We start from the raw sequence: 25,155 nt of genomic DNA on the forward strand, positions 1-25,155 counted from the left end.
TTGTAAAGCAGATTTAATCTCTGGCACCAGTGTTGGTTTATCTGCAGCACCAAATTTCTACTCCTTGGTTTTCATGTTGCTGAAGTGGTCACTGACGTCATCAAAGTAGTTATCAGAGAAGCGAAGCATCTGGTTGACAGCGCTGAGCAGCAGGATGTCACAGTTGAGATTCAACTCTAACTCCCGGTTGTAGTTCTTTACTGGGATGATGCAGGACAACGGCAGACCGAGACGAGTGCTGGCCTCCTGCATCTGGATCATAAAACACTCATATGACAAAGGCTGATACTTTTTCTGTGAGGACTTCAAAGAAATAAGAAAAATGTTATGAAGTTAGACAAATGTTTTTCATTTGTATTGATTTTGGCTACCTACCCCGTATAGTTTAAAGACTAAACCCAAAGCCACTGTTTACAGCTGAAAACCCAAGTACATGGGTATTTAGTGGTGCTGTTGATCAATTCATGTTCAAATCTCAACATCTCAACACTAAATGTTTATATTCTAAACATTTCATTAGAAATATGTATAGCAGGCGTAACTTGAAAAGCACTTAAGTCTGCACCCAGGAAAACAACTAGGTGGTGCACTTGGACCGTAGTGTTCACTCTAAAATTACTTCTAAAGGATATTAATGTCAGTAAATGATGAATGCTGAAACATTGGTTTGATAACATTTTATCCTACTAATGTATAAAACCTTAAGCTCTTCAATGCACACAAGACATTAAGGTTGTCTTAAAGCTTTGGGTCTTAAAGTGCATTCTTCTGAATATCTCATTATTATATTCAGTGATTGCTAGTTTGTCTTTGTGTTCCTGTGATGGATCAATTTAGTTTTGTCTTGTCTTGCATTATTTTGAAGTATCTCATCTTTTTTATTTCAAAAGTTCAGGCCAGGTCTTTTTCTTCTTCCAAAAACAGTAAATCTCACCTTTTCCTCAATGTAGAAACTCTTGTAAACGTTTGCAACATCCTCTTCCACCAAAGGACAGGCCTCGTCTACTTTGGTGAGCAGCGCCAGCTGAGGAACTCCTGGAAACAACAGAGCAAGATGAACATTTTTACTACCAACTCTTAGTGTCAGGTTTTAAATACTGAAGGAGTCAGAGGCAGCCTGCAGATGTCCATTAAAAACAGGCTGCAAATTCACAATCATGCAGAATGGAATAAAAAAAATAACACCCACACACATGAAAGGAGACCCACCACAAAAAGTGTCAACAAAAGTGTATTAAAGAAAACACTGCATTTACATAACTAATAAAATATAAATATATTATTTAACCCCCTATAGCCCATAATTCCAGAGGAATAAGCCTGCGCTCCAACCAGTGACTATTGGCGGTGTCAAAGTGGAGGTGGTCCAGTCATACACATACTTGGGACTGCAGCTGGACAACAGGCTTGACTGGACTGCAAATGCAAACACACTCAACAGGAAAGGGCAGAGCAGACTGTACTTTTTTTGTCTGTGTTTTTGTGTGAGGAAAATTGTTTTTCCTGTCATGTCAGATGTCTGTAAGTGTCTTTAAGCTGCAACTAGATGCCTTGAAATTTCCCTCTGGATTAATAAAGTATGTATGTATGTATGTGTGTATGTATGTATTTATGTCTGTATGTATGTATCTATCTATCTATCTGATGTATAATGCACCAAACGTTTTCTATTGGTGAAAGGTCTGGACTACAGGCAGGCTAGTTCAGCACCCAGTCTCTTCTACTGTGAGGCCATGCTGTTGTGATGGATGTGGTATGGGGTTTAGCATTGTTGTGCTGAAATATGCAAGGCCTTCCCTGAAAGGGACATACTCCCACGTATATACTCCCATCCATGTCTGGGTGGGAGTATATACTAGTCCCTATCTATGCTGCCCACACCTAAGTCACTAATGCACCCCTATACCATCAGAGCTGCAGGCTTTTAAACTTTGAACAGATGGAACAGTGTTTCTCCAGATTAAGGCTGTTGGAAAGAATTTCGGGGTTCGAATATAATTTTAATATTTAAAAACTCATTAATATTCAAGCGCTAAAGTTACTATTCAAGCGAGTTTTAAAAAATATTTTTGCTGTTTATAATCATTCTTGAGTCTCTCCCTTCTTTCCTTGGCCTCTGCTTCACCCATATGTAGGTGTAGGTATCACATGACACATGACATGATGAACAATAAAGTTTTTACACCAAAACACAGACGTGCCACAATGACCGCCATTGGGGATGTTTAGGGATGTTTATCACCAAGGTGGTGCACACACTGGTGGTGATTTGGCAGGTAAGGCTTCGCTACATTAAGAGATGCATTTTTAGGAGAGTAAAACCGTGATGCCTACTGACAGTAACCTGCTGTCATGGTGGAAAACGTTCCGGTCCAGGTATCCTCTCCTGTCCCAGCTGGCATGCCATTATCTGTGCATCCCGGGCACCTCCGGCAGGGTGGAGAGGGTTTTCTCCACGGTTTGGGTGAACAAAACATGCTCTGTTCTTGATTCAGAAAATGTGGCTCGCCTTGTGTTTTTAGGTAAAAACATGTAGGGATAAGACAGTACCAACATTTTTAAATGTTTTGTTCATTATAAACATGATGTCATCACCACCGTAAGCGGCGAAATTTAATTTATTTTTGTTAGACATTTAATTTCTAACCTGTTTGTTCGTGTTAAAGTTGAACATCAGTACCATAATACCTGTTAAAGGCCTTTTAATGGTGCAGGTGGCTAAAAAAGTACATCAAAATTAAAATTAACTACTTTTGCTTTAAGCACATGATTTCTTCATTGCAATCTGTAATGTAATATTGGAGGGCCCTCTAGTGGACAGTTGTGTAACTACACAGTGATTAAAGCAACTGAACATTTTACTTATTAATAAAACGTGCATAAATATTCAAATATTATTCCAAATCTGTAAAAAATATTAAATGAAATTCAAATGGAACTGTAGATAAATATTGACAGCCCTACTCCAGATACAGCACCCACTGCTTCCAAAAACAATTTCAAATTTGATTAATCTGACCACAGAACAGTTTACCATTTTGTCGCAATCCATTTTTAATGAGCTATGGCCCAAAGAAGATGGCAGTGTTTCTGGACTGTGTTCAAATCTGTCTTTTTGTCAGCATTTGTGGATGGCAAGGGGACTGTGTTGACAGACATCGATTTCTGGAAGTCCATGCAGTTATTTCCAGGACAATATCATGCCTGTCTTTTAATGCAGTCCCACCTCTGGGCCTGAAGATCGAGCCATTCATGTCCAGATTCTTTAAAACTTTTGAAGTTTTAGCAAAGGTGTAAGGCCAGCCTTATGCCAGCCTTACACCAGAGGACTTTGCTTATACTTTTTTAAAGACTCTTAAAGGACTGACGCCTGAGACCCTCTCACATCTGAAGACAATTTGTCAACAAGCCGTTGAGTTTTTAGTCTCAGATAAGATTTTGCAAAGACTATGCGCCACTAACTACAAGACTGGAATACAATTCCTTTTGAGAATATTTCCAATCATGCATCTGGTGAAAATTTTAACTCTGAAAATCCTAATTTTTCAATCTCTTGAGCTATGAGTGGACATTCAGTGGCCTCAGACTGATCTACGCTCACATTCACATTGCTTATGGATGCTGCTTGCGTCACAGAAACACAATTCACATATGACCAGACTTCAGACTCACGACAATATCAACCATGTTTGATATTATCATAATGCCAAAACTAATGAAGACTGACTTAAATCTGCTAAAATCAAGTCTTATGACCACCTTACACATAACGACTGAGACAATGAGAGCGAGCTGCAACTTTAGCAAGACTCCCATGATTTTATTCCAACTTTGGGATTTTGTCTGCGACTTTAAAATCACACGAAAAAGTCTTGAGATGTAAGCCTGCCTTCAGTTGCAAAATGCTCTTCCTTCTGTTTTTATAAGTACCAATTAATTTTCCAGCCTTTTGTTTCTCCGCCCCTTGTTTTTTGAGATGTGTTGTTCCCATCAAATTCAAAATGAGCTAATATTTTCATGAAATGGTAAAATGTTTCGGTATAACATCTGCTATGTTATTTACACTCTATTGCGAATTAAAAATGGGTTTATGATATATTTGCAAATTATTGCATTCTTTTTTTTTTTTTTTTTTTACATTTTACATAGCCCCCAAACTTTAAGGAATAGTTGTTGCGTAACTAAGTAGAATGTGTTATTCAATATAACAAAATGGAGCAAGTTAGTGAGATTCATTTCCATTGTTTGGGCACATACACGTAGTTGACTGTATTCCATATAGTAAAATGGGACTGACCAAGCGAGTTGATCTTTCTGCGGATTGCATCCAGCTTCTCCTCCAGCTTTGAGGGCATGATGGAGACCTTGCAAGCATCAATGACATAAGCCACACAGTGGATCTTGTCCTCGAGCCTTGGAGACTCACGATACCCATGGGCATCCAGATCCAGAGGAGCAGAGGGGTTGAACTAAGACAAACAGTAAAAAGAAAAACAAGGGTTTGAAAAGGTTTGATTCGACTTTTTATAAATCAGGGAGTCATTGCTTAAATATCCTAAATTTGACAAACAGCTATACCTGATAGCGATCAGGCAGATGTCCTTTCAGTATGGTAATGGTGTCATCTACATTAAGGCCTGCCCCTTTGCTTTCCTCTAGCCCCATGGTATCACACAAGATGATTGGCAGAGGTTTACCTTCACGCCCGTCTTTCAAAGAGTAGGTGCGAAACTGTAGAGCACAGTCATACAGGAACAAATTTCAGACAGAATAGGACGTTTTATCTAGGAATAATTAAAAGGCATATTGTAACCTGTGTGGTGAGGCTGGTGGTGGAGCATCCCTCCATGGCCTGGCCAGTAATGTGGCCTCTGAATACAGAGTTGATGGAATTGAAGAAGCTCGACTTTCCAGCTCCAACTGGTCCAATGAGGAGCACACGAGCTCTGGCCACAGAGTGGATTAATGGTTTGTAGGTCCTTATCTTATCCATCAGCTCTGTCCTTGTCCTACAGAATCAAGCAAAGCTGATCGAAAACAAGGAAAAAACATACACCGCGTTCCAAATTATTATGCAAATTGGATTTTAGTGTCATAAACATTCAACTATTTTTTTCCTTTCATTTAAACTCATGGATTGTACTGTGTCTCAGGGCTCTTTGGATCACTGATATCAATCTCAGACACCTGTGATAATTAGTTTGCCAGGTGAGCCCAATTAAAGAAAAAACTACTTAAGAAAATCGTTCCATGTTATTAAGCAGGCCACAGGTTTCAAGCAATATGGAAAAGAAAAAGGGTCTCTCTGCTGTGTCAAAAAGCATCAAATAGTGCAAGGTATGAAAACGTTAGATATTTCAAGAAAACTTAAGCATGATCATTGTACTGTAAAGAAATGTGTGGCTGATTCAGAGCACAGACAGGTTTGTGCAGATAAAGGCATAATGAGGACGGTTTCTGCCAGACAAATTAATCGGATTAAGACGGCAGATGCTAAAATACCATCACAAAGCAGCAAACAGGTATCTGAAGCTGCTGGTGCCTCTGGAGTCCCACGAACCTCAAGGTGTGGGATCCTCCAGAGGCTCGCGGTTGTGCATAAACCTACTATTCAGCCACCCTTAACCAATACTCACAAGCAAAAACAATTGCAGTGGGCTCAAAAATACATGAAGACTAATTTTCAAACAGTCTTGTTTACTGATGAGTGCCATGAAACCCTGAATGGTCCAGATGGAGGAGTAGTGGATGGTTGGTGGATGACCACCATGTCCCAATAAGGCTGTGATGTCAGCAAGGAGGGGGTGGAGTCATGTTCTGGGCTGGGATCATGGGGAGAGAGCTGATTGGCCCCTTTAGGGTTCCTGAAGGTGTGAAAATGACCTCATCAATGCACATAGTTTCTGAGTTTCTGACTGACAACTCTCTTACATGGTACAAAAAGAAGAACCGTGCCTTTCGTAGCAAAATTATCATCATGCATGACAATGCACCATCACCATGGGCATAAAAGGAGAGAAACTCATGGTGTGGCCCCCATCCTCCCCTGACCTCAACCCTATTGAGAACCTTTGGAGCATCCTCAAACAAAAGATTAATGAGGATGGGAGGCAGTTCACATCAAAACAGCACCTCTGGGAGGATATTCTGACATCCTGCAAAGAAATTCAAACAGAAACTCTCCAAAAACACAAGTTCAAAGGATGCAAGAACTGTGAAGATGATATCGAAGAAGGGGTTTTATGTTAACATGTAACATTGCCTGTTAAGATGTTTTTGATTGAAAAGGCTTTTGATTTCAGTAAATATGACCTCCTAATGCTGCAATTTCAACAAATGATCATTTTAAGTTCTTTAAGACCTATAAAATATTTTAAAACTTGGTCCATAATAATTTGGAACAGTGCATTCTGAGTTTGTTTTATTTTTGAAAAAACAAAACAAAAAAAAGTTATCATTGGGAGGTTTGTTCAATAAAATTTGAATTATGTTTTAACGGCTGATGACTTGAAAATTATACTGACTATCATTTGCATCAACTTTTTGGGAAAATCAGAGAAAAATATCATTTGCATTATAATTTGGAGAGTGGTACAGATAGATAGATAGATAGATAGATAGATAGATAGATAGATAGATAGATAGATAGATAGATGTTGTATACGTACAATCTATTAGTAGAAACTGAGTATGCAGTCGAAATGCAGGCATGTTCAACTTGGGAAGAGGCCTTGGGGTAGACCTAGAGCTTTCCAGAGGGATCTAATGTCCCATCTGGTCTCAAAACGCCTCAGAATCCCCTGTGGCAGACAGATGTTGCTGGGGTGAGGGATTGGGTGAACTTGCTGAAACTGTCACCACTGTGCCCTGACCCAGGAAAAAAAACTACTAGTTGATTTATAGTTTGTAGGGAAACAGTATAAACAATTCATCTTACTCAGACTTCCAGATGACAGTTCTCCACGGCCTCTCCATTTCAGTCAACTCTAGTAAAGAGCACAAAACAGCTTTTTAATTACAAAAATCTAGTGTACCATCATATTATGTATAATGTTTCTTAGTACAGTAGTTTCTGTGATACAATGATAACATACGTCAGGAGTTATTTAGAGTTGTCAGGATAATAAAGCATAACAGACACCCACAAGGTAAGCAGGACCATAGTGCAATCCTTTACAGTTACTGTGTTGTTTAGTTGAGGATAACTCATTGTCTATTCTCCACGTAGATAAATCTGATTCATCTGGTTTTAGCCTTTTATTTTATGTCTAGTACACATGCACAGGTCTTGAGTGACTTTCAATGAGCATTGGTGAGGTACCTTTTCTGCTATTTTGAGGCTGCAGACATTGGTTGTAAGTTCAACAGAGCATTGTTCACATATAACGATGCACCTACATATGCAGCCTATTACTACTTTCTACTCCAGATTTTAATGCAATCAAAAAGGGTGACTAAGGGAACAGAGAAATAGGAAAGGACAATTCATTATCAGTTTCCACTATTTTGAAACTATACTGGCAATACCAGACAACAGCCACTAGCCACCCCCTTTTTCCTTTAGGTCAAATAGATTCCAAACACACAACATACTGATTAATTGTATAGTCACTTTTGGTAACTCACCCTCGACTTTGTAAACTTCACACTCAGTCAGGTTGAGGTCATTGCCATGCATTTCTGCAGCACTGAAGTTGTAGTAATTGCCTGGACTGCTGAGCACCACAGGTTGGCTTCCATTAACAAGAACCAATGCTTCTCCAAAATATGGTCCAGAATTACCAACCATTTTTACGGCATAATTAGTTCCTGTGGTTGGATATTTAATGAGCTTATCTCTTCTGATTGTAAAAACAAAGGCCTGGTCATCAGCCACATACTGTCCAGACTGACTGAATGGTTGTTTTGTGTGGCCTCCAAAAATATAGCCTGAGGCATTATAGCCCACAGAGACTGTGGGACTACGGGTGTCACAATGTTGGTGAAAGGCTGCCCCGGTGAAACCATGGATGCTGGCTTTGTACAGCAGCTGCAGTCTGACTTTTCCAAGGTGGGAGCAGATTGTCTTCTGTTGGCCTCTGGTAAGTCTGGGGTTCATGATGGACTGTAGGTCTGCTGAGTTATGTCAAAGATGCTGAAGAAACTTTCAGTTTCCTCACTTTGGTATCTGAACAAAAGAAGACATTAATACATTATTAAAATATACAACCAGTAAACTCTTGGAAATATAAAGTATACAAACCCTAATTCCAAAGAATAGGATGTCATGTAAAATGTAAACAGAAATAAAATATGTGGGTTTGAAGCCTACAGCATGCTCCTATCACAGTTTTCTGTTTATATTCACATTATCAAGATGTCCCACTTTTTGGGGAATTGGGGTTGTAAAATTATCAATAAAACATGTATCGATAATGCTTCGTATTTATGTGTGTATATAGGGCTGACCATCTTTTGGCCAGGCTGACTGTCTGATTCAAGATAAATTTATTAAAAAATCTTTCCCTCTGGCTCTATTTTCACCAAAGGCTGTAGAAATTATTGGACAAATCCTGAGTGTCAGTAATTTGGTAACTTAGGGGGGCTTTAAAATCCAACCTGAGGCAACCATCACATCAAAAACAGTGTAAAAATTAGATCAACCTAGAAACAGGCAAGTCTTCTGACAAACAGTGCCTATAAAGAGTATTCACTCCCACTAATTGTTTTAGCATTTTACAGATTTTATAAATCAATCATGGTTCAGATAATTTGGCTTTTTTGACCCCAAAAAATTACAAGATATTCCTCACATACTCCCCTCATTTATTCCAAAGTTATCTCCATATTTATAAAAAATCTGCAAAAGTATTTAATACTCTAATATTTGACTACCTAGATTTGATGCAAAACAGAATGAGGGTGGGTGGGCCCAGGCTCCCACTTTATCATTTGGCCAACCCCAAAAAGTTTTGGAGATAATACACTTTCCTTGTTTATACTTCTTATTATATTGCTATTTTAATGCTATAAAACTAAAATAGCCTTCCCTTTAAAACATACAAACTCATGACTATGCCGTTATCAGGTGGGAAGTCATAACCAATCACATCAGACCAGTTTATGCTGCCGATGCTTGTAAAACTAGCACTGGTGCTCATGTTGGCTTTCTCAGCTGATCATCAGAAGATCTATGGGGGACAGGTGAAGGAGAGAGACTCAACTCTCAACAGGTTAAAGTCAGAAAACGTCAAGGTTTAAACACCACCACTCTCTCATCAGTCTCATCCACAGCTACTGACACTGCATCTGCTGAGAGTCGTGTGCGATTTTCAGAACTGGATTAGGGTTTCTGAATGACAAGGCAAAACCAAAAAGGAAAGACACAAGTTAGTGCTGACTGTTCCTGTCTGATATGATTGTCTTCAAATATTTTCCATTTTACTCCCTCTCTATCTGCGATCAGTAATCAAATTATTATTCATCTTAATTATCAATAAGGGGGGAATTTTCCTACATAGAAGTTAAAGAACAGTCCTCTGAGAGTTGATTTATTGGTCCTAAGTACAGCAGAAAATGTATAGAACCATTGAGTCTGCATTTGGGTCCTCCTTCTGTTTTTTTAGACTCAAAAGAAACTCAAAAATGTAATAATTAAACGGCAAAAAACAGAAGAACTCCTTACAAAATACAAAAGGCTCAACGGAGAAAACACAAGTAACACGAGGAAGCCTAGGAGGCTTTTAAGGCTTTTAAGCTCCAGTCTGAACCGTTTGGGCCCAATTAGAAAGTGACAGGACCAATCAGTGACAAGGGGCAGTACTTTCAGGTGTGGGTGAGTCATTATGTAAGCAAGCAGCAACAAGAGGCTGGTGCAATTATGGCAGAAGAGATTAGCGTGGATGCTGCTAAAGCGCCAGTTTTATTAGAACTTGATGACATTTCTTTCATTAAAAGAACAACAAAGAACAGCAGTGAGTTGTTTTCTTTTCAAAAACGACAAAAGTCGTGTACTGACATGTCTATAACCGCCATGGTTTGCGTTATTCCTCGGTAGCTGCACACGTGCGGCTTGCTTGCAACTACATCACGAGTTTTGTTACTCTGATTGGCTCGTAAAGATGTGACAGACAAAAAGTTCATCCAATCACACTCCGAGTTTTTTTCAGATCCTCTGCCCTTTCCTAAACGCTTAGTATTGAAGGTTTCCTAGATGGATGTGTGAAATACATCCATCTGGCATGTCAGGTTAGGAGGCTGTATGACATTCAACAAGCTGACAAAGACAAAGGGAAACACAGAAACTAAATAGACTGAGTGATGAGACACAAGAAGACAGGTGTGGCAAACTAGACAGTTGAAACAGGTAAGGTCAATCAAAGTGGAGGGAAACCAAGGCAGAAAAACACCAGAAATCAAATAAACCATACCAAATAAAACAGGAAACATGGAACAAGAGCATTAGGAAACATAAACAAACGCTAGAGGTCTGTTCGTATAGTCCATTTTGCTTAGGAAGGTTCCTAACTGAGTGAAACAACCTGGAAGTATTTAAGTGTTGGCCATGATAAAGGCCATTCAAATTCCCTTACTGAAAAGGAAAGGAGGTTCACTTCATTCTTTAGCCTAGGAAACACTGGATTATCCTTTACCAAAGGAGAGATGAAAAGACGACCCACAATTCTTTGTGTAAACTTCATTTAACAAGACACACCTGTTGATCGCTCATCAAAACAAGCAATCACTTTGACTGTAACTTTACCAGCCCCGATTTAAACAGTAAAAATCCTCATCAAACTTGTATTACATATGATAAACGGAAGGCTGTAGGGATGAACAGAGGAATATTACAGACATATAAACTATATCATTCAACTTATAACGTTTCATTTCATCTCACTTCCATTTTTATCCAAACAGTAAACCAATCAGTCAGTATTTCAAACTGCATTTATTTTGCTATTTAGAAATATTAAAGTAAATGTGATAAAAGTTTGTAAATCACAACCAATTAAAATAATAAAGTCAGCATTGTTGCCATATTGTGATTACTATATTTATCATCATAATTACGCAAGTAAGATGTGGTTTATAGAGCTTTCACATAATAATCTGAAAGAAAGACAGAACCAGAGTAGACTGAAAAAATTAAGAGACGAGAAAATTAAAGAAAATGGATAGGTAGGGAATAAAACAAAAATATTTAATATCATTGTGAAATAAAGGACTTGAATATTTTTCATCTAGTTGTATTGACTTTGCAAAGAGTTCAGATTAAGAGAAACGTTTCTGCTGTTCAAGATGTCCAGTCACAGTTACTCGTCCTGAAGAGACTTAACATTTCATTTGCTGCACATAACACGGAGAACGCACAGAGTGCGAATTTTGTAGTCCATCAACGTTAAATTGTAGTTTTTACACAAATAACGTACGTCACGCCCGCAACATCCGCCTAGGGGAAGTGCGGTCGGATTCCCTTATCGCCACTGTTCTTCCTACTCTCTTACTTGCTCCTACCTTGCCTTGTGACGTTTTTTCACCGGGGTTAAGGAAAAGTGAATAGGAAAAGACTAAGGAGGTGATTTTTTTGGACTTTTCCAACGGACCCAGGGAGGGACAAGGATACAAAATAACACTAGAAAATAAAACCCGGGAAAAAAAAACTATATTACAGAAAGTAGGTAACACAGAACACATTACACTGAAACACAAGGGCAACAGGAAACACCAAGGAAACAAAGAAACTAAACAAATCAAACTCTGGATCATGACAGAAACATATCTTGGGCAATAAAAACTGCATGCTTTACTATCGCCAATGAATTAACGTGACTCGTAAGCTGTCACGTAAACAAAAGGCTGACTCTATCATAGGCTGTATAAATGTTTCAAAAATCTCCAGCATTTTCTTACATAAAGTATGCTATGGAATAACCAAAGCCCATCCAAAGTTGTAATCATGGCGCCACGCCTGTTGGGCAGTTTGCCCCGAGACGTTAGCAGTCCTGGTGGGATCAGCATCCCTTTAGTTAGCGCTGGATCCTTCCCGGGCTCTCCCCATGTTGAACATGCCAGAAACCTGCAAAGGGGAGGCGGCCGATGTTCACAAACCGTGGCAGGAACATAACTGGCCAGTTTCAGACAGATGAAGCAGTGTAAACTGAGCTCTTCGCCTCTTTCTGTTAAATTTAGGTTAGAAATTAGAGCTATAAGAAACACTTCCTGCATTATTTCTTACCCTCAGTCTTGTAACCGCAGGAAGATGACGAGACCGTCTAGTGGGGAGGAAAAGGTTTGGGTTTGGCTGGTAGAAATGCAGGGCTTGGTCATGACTCATGAACTGTTTGGGAAACTGAAACTTATCACTTGCCTATTTAGGTTTTGCTTTTTGGTGTTCCTTCCTTCATAAAGCAAGTGTGCGAAACAGTGTTTGTATTGTTTGTGAATGTTTTTCAGGAAGATCTTTTTTACTTCAAGCTATTTTTCCAGTCTTAAGGCTATCTTATAAAGCACTTATCCAGTGTTTCACCACACCACTCATTATATTCATGTGCGCAGAGATATTTTTCCACATAAGTTTGAATGGATTTTTCATGACATTATAAGAAAGGAATAGTTTTTTTTTCATCCCCCCCAAAAAAGGCAACTGCCAAATGATTTTCAACTGCCTGCAACTAACAACCTACAGGCTAAACCTTCACCACAATTATAAAATCATTGTAAAAAAAAAAAAAAAAAAAAAAAAAAAACATCTCTGACACAGAAATTTGAGTTTAAAATTTACTTTCAACTGTTTTTTTTTTTAAATAAAGCCTGTTTACAAATCAAAGCAGCCATTACAATTAATAGATTATTTTTTCTTGTGGCGTGTTGTCCTGGAAGTACAGGTCAGCGTACTGAAGGATGTGGTCGACAGCACTGAGCAGAAGAACGTCGGTGTTCACATCCACATTCAGCTCTGATGAGTAGTTCTTCACAGGGACAATGTAGGAGGTGGGCATACCCAACAGAGCTGCAGCCTTACCCATCTACAAAAACACACAAAGACACATAACCACATTTTAACACGATTAAATCCATGTTAGATTTAATCACACCAACCAGCCCATTCTCAAAGTTATAATCAGTTTTTTTAAAATTCGTATCCATGTGCAAAACAGAGAGAGTGAAGGGGAGATTAAAATTGTAGGGGAAAATGAGTCAAATACAGTTACAAGAAAAAGTATGTGAACCCTTTGGGATTTCTTGGATTTCTGCATAAATTGGTCATAAAATGTATTCTAATCTTCATCTAAGTCACAACAATAGACACACACAGTCTGCTTAAACTAATACCGCACAAAAAATGGTATGTTTTCATGTTTTTATTAAACAAAACATGTAAACATTCACAGTGCAGGTGGGAAAAGTATGTGAACCCCTAGGCAAACGACTTCTCCAAGAGCTAATTGGAGCCAGGAGTCAGCCAACCTGGAGTCTAATCAATGTGATGAGATTGGATGTGTTGGTTAAAGCTGCCCTGCCCTATAAAAAACACACACCAGTTTTGAATTTGCTGTTCTCAAGAAGCATTGCCTGATGTGAACCATGCCTTGCACGAAAGAGCTCTCAGAAGACCTATGATCAAGAATTGTTGACTTGCATTAAGCTGGAAAGGGTTACAAAAGTATCTCTAAAAGTCTTGATGTTCATGGGTCCACAGTAAGACAGACTGTCTACAAACAGAGAAAGTTCAGCACTGTTGCTCCTCTCCCTATGCGTGGTCGTCCTGTAAAGATGACTGCGAGAGCACAATGCAGAATGCTCAATGAGGTGAAGAAGAATCCTAGAGTGTCAGCTAAAGACTTACAGAAATCTCTGGCACATGCTAACATTTGTGTTGACAAATCTACAATAAGTAAAACATTAAACAAGAAGAAGTTCATGGGAGGACATCACGGAGGAAGCCACTGCTGTCCAAAAAAACACATTGCTGCACATTTGAAGTTTGCAAAAGAGCACCTGGATGTTCCACAGCACTACTGGCAAAATATTCTGTCCATAGATGAAACCAAAATTGAGTTGTTTGGAAGGAACACACAACGCTATGTGTGGAGAAAAAAAGGCACAGCACACCAACATCAAAACCTCATCCCAACTGTGAAATATGGTGGAGGGGCCATCATGGTTTGAGGCTGCTTTGCTGCCTCAGGGCCTGGACGGATTGCTGTCATTGATGGAAAAATGAATTCCCAAGTTTATCAGACATTTTGAAGACCATCTGTCTGCCAGCTGAAGCTCAACAGAGGATGGTTGATGTAACAGGACAATGACCCAAAGCATAGAAGTAAATCAACAACAGAATGGCTTCAACAGAAGAAAATATGCCTTCTGGAGTGGCCCAGTCAGAGTCCTGACCTCAACCTGATTGAGATGCTGTGGCATGACCTCAAGAGAGCGATTCACACCAGACATCCCAATAATATTGCTGAACTGAAACAGTTTTGTGAAGAGGAATGGTCCAAAATTCCTCCTGACCGTTGTGCAGATCTGAGCTGCAACTACAGGAAACGTTTGTTTGAGGTTATTGCTGCCAAAGGAGGGTCAACCAGTCATTAGCCTAGGGGTTCACATACTTTTTCCACCCTGCACTGTGAATGTTTACATGTTTTGTTCAATAAAAACATGAAAACATATCATTTTCTGTGCAGTATTAGTTTAAGCAGACTGTGTGTGTCTGTTGTTGTGACTTAGATGAAGATCAGAACACATTTTATAACCAATTTATGCAGAAATCCAAGAAATCCCAAAGGGTTCACATACTTTTTCTTTCAACTGTATGTGTATAGGGTAATGATTTACTGTTATTTCACTTTAACCTAAACTATGAATAAAATATTTGATCACAAAGGAGCAGAAAAGGATTTATCCTTATTGCGTACACAAGGTAAACTCTTGTATATCCTTCGATTAAATACTACACAGTCAGAAGAATCCAATATGTAAACACCTCATTTTGGACAATTAAAAAAATAGCACAAAACATCAAGAATAAAGATAGTTAAAACCAGTAAATCACCACTACTGCAACATTGTAAAAGGCTGGTTATGGATAATTCATCAAATATGCTTTTCATGCTCATAGGTAAAGTTGTCTTTGTTGGCTTGTAATTTCATATTGTATTATTCATCAGTTTAAATCAAGGCTGTCTGCACTGATGCATTAGTTGATGGGTGATTAAAGTCCATAATCACAGCATCAATGTTTTAGCACATTAACCCCCTTAAAATCAGAGGGCCCACCATCAGGCAGGCAGATTTATTTGTCAATATTAGTTACTAAAAAATATTAATATAACATGTTATATACAACAAGAAAGCTCTGATTCTCAGGATTCTGACCATGTAAACCATTCTGGGATAAAACCACCACAGCAGCCACAAGAGAGACAAGAGAGTTGGGGAGACACAAGCCAGACTTTAACCTGGGCCTTAAACCACTAGGCTATCTACACCCAAAAAGTCTAGTTTTAAGGTCTGCATGGCTTCTGTGAAAACGAAGATCTTTTATCAGAATTAGAAAAGAATGCCTTGAAATTTTTTTTCAGTCAAATACAAAGCAAAAATTTGATTCTATTTTCAAAGTCACAAGATTAAAAAAATAAGTTAAAGTTGATGTATCTTGAATATATTCATCTACAGTAATTTATGTCATGCACTTCATTCTCTTCTTACACATTATTGTGCTGTGTATGTCTTTATAACCTACCATTTCCTTGATGACTCGGCTCCCGTAAACCTTAGTGACATCTTTGGCGGTTTCTGGACACACTTGGTCAACATGGGTGAGTAGAGCCACCTGGTGAACACCTTCAGACAAATTATGATGCCGTCATTTAGGTTTTGTACTCAATTACAAGGAGCTTCTGACTTCTGACTTAGATGTCAGAGAAATTAAATGCTGTCAGTTAAATTCCAACTTCACTTATGAAATAGAACTAAAACATCACTGACTTATAAACTACATATATTTTCTATTATGGCTTCAACAGTTGCCAAAGAATTTTTTTGACAACAGCAAAATGTGACTGATTTTGTTGCAACAATATGAAAGAGTGACTGTAATGATCAATCTTGCATGAGTGTGTATGACTGAATAAAGTCTTTCTTTTCATTGCCTGTTTTCCTTCTTCTTACCCAGGTCACTGATGTGCTCTCGGAGGAGCTGGAAGGTGGTGATGAGGCTTTTAGGGTAGGTCAGGACTTGACAGGCGTCCACCACAAAAACAACACAGTGGATCTTCTCCTTGAAGCTTGGCTTCTTCACATAGCCCACAGTCTCAGACCTCACCGGCTGGTCTGGGCTAAACTAGAAGAAGAAAATGAAAACATGTAAAATTTCAAGTTTTGTGTTAGCATGTCAACATTTGCAAATAGCGCCAAAACAGAAAATTCAGAAGGGAAATGGGAATGCCATTATCTTTTATTACATGTACGATAAGCAAAAATGAAAAAAAAAAAAAGAGCCCCAATGTAGGCATTAGTGACTATGGGTCTTTTAACTCATATGTCACACAGTCTTGGGGCTTTTCCACCATAACTTTTAGCTGTGCCAATCCAAACCAAGCCGTGCTGATTTACTTTTCCATCACCAGTGTGGCCCCACCAGGTTACACTGAGCAGCACCAAGAATGGTCCTTCTCTGGAGCAGGGAGCGCCCCGCCTCCAAGCGTGTCAGGGTGACATCACAGCATTCTGTCATTATTTTAGGATGCCATATTTAAGTAGCAACTGCTGCACTAAACTTTGAAATCCCTGCCAGATTATCAGTAGAATAATTATCCAAACAGTGCTTCTTCTTCTTCAAATATGGCTTCAATTTAGACACAGAAACAAAATTGTTTCTCTTAACCAAAAACTACCAGGGTCTAACTTATTAGCTTCCCTTTAGAACTGACCTTTTTGTAGAGCAATAGCACAAAACACTGCTTTTTAATGATTTGCTTTAACTTTGTAATGCTTAAAGCTTGTAAAATCAAGTTAAACTGAGGGTCATATTCAATTTACACATAGTATAAAAACTTCAGTGAGGGTCTAAGCTGTCAATAAAGAGAGCATCATGACAAAATAAATCAGTTAAGACTTGAGAAAAAGAATTGTTGATGCTCACAAAGCAGAAGAAGAATATGTAAAGTTATAACGGCGTTTCCAAGTTTCAAGAACTGGAGTGAGAAGTATCACTAAGAAAATCAAACAGAGCCACACAGTAAGAACAAGTCAGGCAGCAGTAGGAAGAGGAAGATTTCAAGGAAAACAAAAATAGTGAGAGATGTGTCTAGAGACCCCAGAACAACTGCAAGGACACTAGTCAGGAATTATAGTCTCAAAAAGGCAATCAGTAGAGCCCTGCACAGGAAAAACTCTTCTGCAGAAGCGACACCTTAAAGCCAGACTGAAGTCTGTTAAGGACAACCTGGAGAACGATTATGCATGCTGGAAGCATGTTCTTTGGTCAGATGGACCAAACTTGAGATCTTTGGTCATAAAGATGATGCTTCTTTTGGAGACAGAAAGGAGAGGTGTATCATCCAAAATAATCATTTTGACCCTGGTAGTTTATAGTTTTTGTGAAATCATTTTGTTTCTCTGTACAAAGTAAAATAATGTAAGCATCCGAAATTAAACTAGGATGTTTGGAAAAGCTGTGTAAGAATTCTTTTCTCTGTTTAACAACACTTTAGAAATAGTTGGGAAAAACTGAAACTCTCATAGAATGGGGTTAAATATGTCATCCTAATCTGAATATTTACACGTTGATGAGTATGGTAATGGGTAGGGACTTGAAAATATTGTCATCTGCCAAAAGGATCTAGCAGAGAAAGTTCGGAAAACACTGGGTTCAGGGGATCCTGCTGTTCACTGACTATAGTCAGATAAGACCATGGATGATTCCTTAAAAACCTTTTAGCACTAACGTGACATGCCAGATCAACTGTTTCAAATATTTATTGCATGCGTTTCATATTCATCTGGGAAAGCACCCATAGAAACGGTTTGGGAAGGGCAAGTCTTTTCAAGGAATGTTCTGTCCGTCAATTTCATGATGGGCCAATCAGAGCGACAAGGCAAAGTGATGTTGTACCCATGCACTTCTCTTGAGCTGACAGGTTACTGCTACTGTAAATTGTTAATGGCGGAGAATCAATGTGAATAAAATTGATGCCAAAGCCAGTTGGGGGAAGTGCAAAAACTTCTCTGCCAAGACAAGCTTTCTGTGTGGCCTTGTTTTAAAAAAGGCTGTGGTTAAGTCCAAGCTAGCAGCCATTGTATATACCCACTCACAAGTACAACTAACCCTTTACCCCTATAACTGCCACAAACTGATCCTGAAGCAGGTCTCCAGAATAGCAAAAATACTGTCCCATCATGAAAAGCTTTTTTTTTCATTCTTAATTTTGTGCAGAACCATGGTAAAATTTTGGTAAAATGAACAGTGTTTGGTTCGGCATAAATGTTGTAAATTAGAGCTTTTAAAGATAGATTTGCCTGATGACAGAGATGGAGTCTAGCAAATCCATCTGTTGTGTAAGGTTATTTTAGCACATCTTTAGGTCAGAAGAAACCATCCTCAAGAAGTGTCGACCAAACTGTTAAATGGCATTGCTGTCAGCATTACATCCTGCTCACCTTGTGTCCTTCAGGTACGTGGCCTTTAATGATGGACAGGATGTCATGGAGTGTCAGTCCCGTCATCTCCCCATACCCCAGGCCCAGGGTGTCACACAGAACCAGTCCAGTTGGATCTTCTCCTTTCTGACCATGGATGTTGAATGACTGCAGCTGACACAAACAAGGTAATCATGTGATGGACGCACTGACAGGACTGTCTAGAGTTGGTTTTGTTAAGAGTTGTTTAATTGTAGCTTTCTGTCTTTATTTTCACATTGAACTGAGTCCAAAAATTGGCAGCACATCAATACATTCTTTGCAGCTGTTAGACAACAGTTTTTGCACAAATAAAGCCCTTAAAGCACTGCTAGTTTTTCTCTCTATTAGTTTAATTTACATGGAAATGCCCAACCTAAAGAAGAGGCAAAAGAGAGCAGTATTTTATGTTCTCCTTTGTTCTGGGAATTAGTCAGATCCTTTCTGGAAGATTTCAACAGAGCTTTGTAAAAACAGCTGAGGAAAAAACCTTTCTACAGTTTTTTCTCATGCTAAGAGAAAAATAAAGTCAAAGTTTAAGAAGCATGCCTCAGTAACGCATCAGAGCTCCTCTTACCTTCTTGGTGAAGCTGGTGGAGGAGGAGCCCACCATAGCCCTGTTTGTCACTCTACCATTAAACACCGACTGGACTGAACTGATGAAGCTGGACTTCCCAGATCCAACCGGGCCCAGGAGGAGCACCCGAGCTCGGGTCGCCTCCTCATAACTCGGTCTGTAGGAGCTGATGGTCTTCATCAGGCTTGTCTTCTGCCTATGATGGGAATTTTTGAGCTTGTCAGACCAATCAGAGGTAGCAGGAGTGTATTTAAAGAGCGAAAGGAAAGAGAATTTTGTCTAAAAAGTGTTTACAACACGGTTTCTTTTTGCTTACGAATGATCAGAAATGGTTTTTACTCACTCTTTCGTCCACTCTACATGCCTCCATGGACTCTCCGACTTCTGTTGAGCTAAAGAAAGATCAAGAATAGTTAAGTGTAATGTAATATGCACTGTTTACTAACATTTAAACTTCACTCAGTTAGCCTGTCAGGCCATAAAGACTGTTCACATATCGATGGTATGGGATATTCTTCATCTCCATCTGCAAAAGGATGATTGGACGGACGCTCTGTCACATTTTTGTAAAAATGTTTTTTTTAAATCTTTTTGTTAACTTCACATACAAAAGCATAAGTGCTAATGCCAGGCTTCCCCAAGTGATATCACTTAAACAGAGTGCCAGAATGTTGCAGCCCTGAGATGTAAAGGAGTGCATGTGGGCCAGTGACTTGACTGCATATTTTTGTGTCTATTAATTATTTTTGGAATAATAATAATAATAATAATAATAATAGTAATCAAGTCATGACATATGTCAAATTGTTCTGTGAAACCTACTTTGTTTGAACACATAAATGAACAAATTATTAACACTATTAACAATGGCATTTTTAATAGTGAGGAAATTAAATTAAAACACTTTTGCATGATTTTATGGTTAAAATCATTGAAATAAAGAAATCTTGTTAAAATGTATCATAAGTTAGTAAGATCACTGAAAAAATATTGCTCCTGAATTTGCAAGTTTGTAACTGTCAGGGTTGAGCAACTGTAACCATGGAGCTTTTATTCTAAAATGAGTGATTAGAAAGACTGGAGCATAATTTAACATCCATTTGACTCAAACTGACACTCATGGCCAGTGAAATGTTTTTAGATCCTTTTCAAGTAAAGATAAAATTGTTCCTTTTCAGTCACAGATGGGTGGGTACACTTTCCAGTGTGCATGCGAGTGTTTCAGGTGGTGCAACTGCAAAAAATAATATTATTTAGAGCTCTAAAAATATTTCTTTTACTTCACATTAGGCAAAGGAGGTATCACATATTCAAAAACTTAATTGATTATAATTTTGCTTTGGGGGGTGTCCAAACTTTCTATGACGGATCGTACAACCAAGGTAAAACAGCAACATTTTATTTTACCATAAAATTCTTCAGTTATTTTAAAAATATATTTATCTACTTTGTTACTAGAACAAAAGTAACAACATATATCACTGTATCTGCCTGTTCAATCTGAAATTAGTAGAGAATGTCAGGTGGTGCAACCCCAATTAATGCAGCCTTATACAGTGGAAAATGCATCAGTGACAGTGACATCTATTGGTAGCTGAAGTTAAGGGAGCAGGAAAGAACATCAGGTCAGGTGTTTGTCTGATGATGGTGAGTCGAAGCCTCCGACCTTTTTCAAAAATTGGCAGTGATGATCTTTGACTATTATTTTGAATTGAGACTTTTTGGAACTTACATGAAAACAAAAACAGAGGGTCTCTCGTCATTCTACTGCTTGTAGTGACTGTTGCAGCAGAGCCAAGAACATCTTGAGAATCTGCTACCAGCTCAGGGGCCTTTTGAGTGACTGTCGAAAACAGAAATAAAATGACTGCAATAAATCTATGGTGATCATTATATTTATGAAATTGTACATATTTGTCTATTTTTAATATACATTAAGCACTGTATTAACATTTTAGATTTTATAAAATATATTTGAGTTTTGGCCTTTGTTTTGATAGGGTAATGGCTAGAGAAGGAAATAAGGGTGGATGGTGCAACTGATCTGCTTGGAGGACTATAGCATACATGGGGCAAGGCCTTACTGCTAGGGCATTAGTGCCCCCATATTAATATGCTTAACACAGTACTAGTAGTTAAGGCTCATTATCCCCAACTATTATGATTTTTTTCTTAATGTAAAGAAATCTCTATTTAAAAGTCACAAAACTTTAACCCCCCCTAAGTATGCCACTTCATAGAGTGACACACATACATAATGCATACTGTGTGTAAAACCAAACCTGAAGCATGTCAAGTAATGAGTGCTAAAAGAGCTAATGTCAACTTCCTACCCTCCGTAAAAAAACAAAAGCTGGGTTGCCCTTTTTTCTTACAGTTCAGTGTTTTTATGCATCAGGGGTTCTGCTTCCTGCATTAACTTCTTGTTAAAGAGGAAAAGAAACTGAAAAACACAAATCCCACCAACCTTTTCCCAATCTGTAGCAGTGCTGTCTTTGACCACCATCATAGTTTGAGATTTTCCAGAATCTTACCTGGCAATGCAAAAATGGAGCTTTTCTTTGGTTTCTCTTTAGTAGGGGCAGCTGCAGCAGTTTTGAGGATGTCTTTGGTGTCTTGTAAGACAAAAGCAGATAGAGCCGGCACAGAAGAAGACGTGACATCTTTGGCTTGTCCAAAAGTAAAGCTGTTGAAGAAATCACTGATGATGCACAGGGGATCCAGTTTTATAGTTAAATAAGATTGAAATTGTAAAATAAAAAAATCACTTTGTAGCACTTTCAATAGAATGGCAGCATTTTTTCTTTAAAACAACCAGCCAGCAGGTTTTCAGCTTTCAAGAGAGACCATGTTAACTGGCAGCTTTCAGGCAAATATGTCTGTGGTTGGCACAGCAGATGTTCATGTAATTCAGTGTTATAACCCAAAGGTAAAACAAACAAAAAACTTCTTTTTACATTGCAATGACAAATATAAAGAAAATCAAATACACAGCATCTTATTCACTCGCTTTGGGGATCAATAAGAATTGTCTTAGCTTGATGCTTAATATATATTAGACGTAACAAAAGCCTTTAATCATTTATCTTCACAAATCAACAGTAATGGCCATAGTGCAAATATATCCATTCTAGGAGAGTGTAGTTAGGTTCCTCTTTTCTATGGTACAGAAACTTTCTGACATTTCTCAGTGCCATTATTATTATTATTATTATTATTATTATTATTTTAAGCAGTATTCATGGTATTAGTACTTGAATTATTGTCACTAATTATTAGCATCATTATTATCATTATAATAAATATTATTATTGTTATTATTCATTAATGAATTATGCATTAATGAAGAACTAAACCAAAATAAATTGTTAGGACAATCATGTCTTCAACATCTTTTTCAATGCGTCAGCCACTGACGGATTTGCCAGATAACTTTCTTTAAACACCTCGACATTTTTAATATTAATGGTAATTATTTTTATTACAGCCACAAAGGGAGCTTTTTTTGCGTTGACTCTCACCAATTAACCATAGCCTATTTTATTGAAGGCATGCAACTTATTCACATGATAATGCTGAAATAACAATAAATAAATAAATAAATAAATAAATAAATAAATAAAAATAAAGGAGCAATTGTGCCCCACTGTGTTCCAACTGCGCCACTGACTGACATTACTTAACACGGTCGCTTATTTGATCGACACACCAGCGCTCAGATTTAAAACTAGCTTCGTTTTCTGCTTAGAATAATTCAAAATAAAGATTCTCTTTGTGATATTATCTTGGAAAGTATGAAGCAAATATAAAGAGTTATTAACTTCATGTATATCATTCACAATTTAAGGCAAGCAATGCTTCCTAAAACAGTTCTTCACAGAACTAACCTAAGCATACTTTATAGCACCACCTGAGCTAGCTAACACACCTGACGCTCGCTCCTCCTAATTACCTGTCTGCCTGCAAGCATCAGAGAAAGAGTAGAAGTCTATGAATCTACTTTATATTTGTTGGAGAAGCCCCAAAAAGCCAGAAACCTGCAAGGTTAGAATTTAAAGTATCAAACTGATATCATTTTAATTTACGTAACGTAACACTGAGCGTATTATTACCTGGGTGGTTTTGCTGTTTCTTTCTGCATGGTAGCTGCTGCCCGAAGCCAGACGTGGAGGACAACAGCAGTCACAGAGTAATGCAGACGATAAAGCGACAGAGGCAACGCCTTCTCTGAGGAAAAGAAACTGAAACTTAGACAGGGAGATAATGAAACTTAGGCCTAGGACTAGCATAATTGTCCGCTGTAAATAGTTTTTGGCTTTCATAGCCAAATTTAAACGTGGTATTTAGCCTATTTCTAAATAGGATCATCCGAAATGCTTTTGCTGACAGCCGGAAAGAAGAAAAGGGGGGGTGTAGCATGGAAAATGTATAAAATATCATTATATTTATAATTATATCAAATATCAAATATCTAGATATCAGAATTTCTAAATACTATTCTTTCACATGTCAAATTTAGCTTTGTGAAACGTTAACCCCTTGTAGGGCATACATTAAAATACTGGGAAATTCAAAATTTAAGCCTTAGAATATTATTGGTGAACATCCTAAGACTTTTTTTGCTTTTGTCATTTATATTATATACGGTATATTTTTTCTATTATTACAGTGAAATTCAAGGTCAACAAAATGACCATATATGGTTCCTTGCCTGTTTATGGCACACACACACACACACACACACACACACATACACAAATCCATAAGGTGAATGTATATTAAAATGTTAATAATGAAAAATATACACAACAAGAGTCTAATGAGTATTTACTTGTACATTGAAAAATAATTTAAATACAAAATATTCATTTTACAAGACATGGTGAGGCTGCTGTCAGATTCTGACCTCTTAGAGACAAGACATGGCTTCAGAATGAATATAAGTAGTAGTGGTGCCACCAGTTTTATTTTATAATTCCAAAAGGACACTTATCATAATGAAAAATAATAACCAAGTGGTTTTTAGCAGTGATGAGGCCCATAATAAACAGAAAAACTGGCTTATGCCATTTAAGATGAATGAAATAGTAATGTTGTAAAACTGACTAAAATCACATATATTTCACTATTTATACATCTAATTTTCTTTATAATTCCACCAGAAAATGTAAGAAAAATCATAAATATTAAATGTCTCAATTAATTAGGCCAAAATAAGGCTCACAATACAAGTAAAAACTGATATAAGTCACACACACACACACACACACCCCCCCCCACCCACACACACACACACACACATATATATATATATATATATATATAAAGTGACCAAAATCACACATTTTACAGTTTTGTCTATACCTTGAAACTTTCTATAAATTAGTCAAATTTATCATTGGAACATTCTTTGATTTTTGCCAAACCTGTGGCAACCACTACACTATAAAGTAATATTGTTATGAGTTATTTGTTAAGAAAATACCCTTAGCATGGCTCACTAGATGAACTGGGCATATGTCTTATTATAGACAACACCCCTAAACAGATATATGTCCAAATCTGGTTCCTACATTTTCACGCTAAAATTTCAGTAATTGCCAAAAATCCTACACAAACAAAACCTACCATCACACTCAGCACAACTGTTCACCTTTTTAAATTTTAAGTTTCATCAACTTATCATGGTTAGTTGTAATTTTAGGGCTTTTTGTTTAGGACCCAAAAGAGATGTTAAGCTGCATTTTTCAAGTTCTGGAGGAAACAGGAAGTTTGAGATGCTGAGTTGCTGATTGCCGATTGGTTGGAGGGTGTGGTGTCACTTTCTGTGAAGTTAACCAATCTCCACTGATTGACTGAGAAAAATCACTCTGGTTCTACTGTATTACAGAAAGTTGGGGGAGGTCACAAAAGAA

The 25,155-nt window shown here is 37.9% G+C and overlaps 2 protein-coding genes across 8 annotated transcripts; both read right to left on the minus strand.

The window, feature by feature from the left end:
* On the minus strand, positions 1-12,336 carry LOC121512720 (interferon-induced protein 44-like). 6 transcript variants are annotated; one of them, XM_041792126.1, is made up of 9 exons: positions 12,218-12,328; positions 11,893-12,058; positions 7,627-8,167; positions 6,938-6,986; positions 4,814-5,009; positions 4,579-4,731; positions 4,298-4,469; positions 935-1,035; positions 1-252 (listed from the first exon to the last, which is right to left on the minus strand). In XM_041792126.1, exons 3-9 carry the CDS (start codon positions 8,096-8,098, stop codon positions 58-60), a joined length of 1,338 nt encoding a protein of 445 aa, XP_041648060.1. In that variant the 5' UTR covers positions 8,099-8,167; positions 11,893-12,058; positions 12,218-12,328; the 3' UTR covers positions 1-57. The 6 variants fall into 6 exon arrangements, with proteins under 6 accessions (XP_041648060.1, XP_041648061.1, XP_041648058.1 ...); XM_041792127.1 differs by having other exon boundaries at positions 11,893-12,106; positions 12,218-12,299; XM_041792124.1 differs by lacking the exon at positions 11,893-12,058 and having other exon boundaries at positions 12,218-12,336.
* A 409-nt stretch (positions 12,337-12,745) lies between these two features.
* LOC121511831 (interferon-induced protein 44-like) lies at positions 12,746-23,505 on the minus strand. Of its 2 annotated transcripts, XM_041790651.1 has the most exons (9): positions 23,353-23,505; positions 21,775-21,926; positions 20,973-21,083; positions 19,584-19,632; positions 19,241-19,436; positions 18,646-18,798; positions 16,156-16,327; positions 15,728-15,828; positions 12,746-13,007 (listed from the first exon to the last, which is right to left on the minus strand). In XM_041790651.1, the coding sequence occupies exons 1-9, from the start codon at positions 23,379-23,381 to the stop codon at positions 12,822-12,824; spliced, it is 1,149 nt and encodes a 382-aa protein (XP_041646585.1). In that variant the 5' UTR covers positions 23,382-23,505; the 3' UTR covers positions 12,746-12,821. The 2 variants fall into 2 exon arrangements, with proteins under 2 accessions (XP_041646585.1, XP_041646586.1); XM_041790652.1 differs by lacking the exon at positions 20,973-21,083.
* Between the last annotated feature and the right edge of the window lie 1,650 nt (positions 23,506-25,155).

Source organism: Cheilinus undulatus, linkage group 7 (genome assembly GCF_018320785.1).
Source record: "Cheilinus undulatus linkage group 7, ASM1832078v1, whole genome shotgun sequence".
Taxonomy (NCBI): domain Eukaryota; kingdom Metazoa; phylum Chordata; class Actinopteri; order Labriformes; family Labridae; genus Cheilinus; species Cheilinus undulatus.

Coding starts and splice junctions, on each gene's coding strand:
- LOC121512720 (XM_041792124.1), bottom strand. CDS start 8,098: ATGAACCCCAGACTTACCAGAGGCCAACAGAAGACAATCTGCTCCCAC. Junction 1,036..4,297: donor CAGAAAGATCAACTCGCTTG/GTCAGTCCCATT, acceptor TGTTGTTTCCAG/GAGTTCCTCAGCTGGCGCTG. Junction 253..934: donor GTTTCTACATTGAGGAAAAG/GTGAGATTTACT, acceptor TTTATGATCCAG/ATGCAGGAGGCCAGCACTCG.
- LOC121511831 (XM_041790651.1), bottom strand. CDS start 23,381: ATGCAGAAAGAAACAGCAAAACCACCCAG. Junction 21,927..23,352: donor GAAACAGCAAAACCACCCAG/GTAATAATACGC, acceptor TTTCTTCAACAG/CTTTACTTTTGGACAAGCCA. Junction 19,437..19,583: donor CATGTAGAGTGGACGAAAGA/GTGAGTAAAAAC, acceptor TTCCCATCATAG/GCAGAAGACAAGCCTGATGA.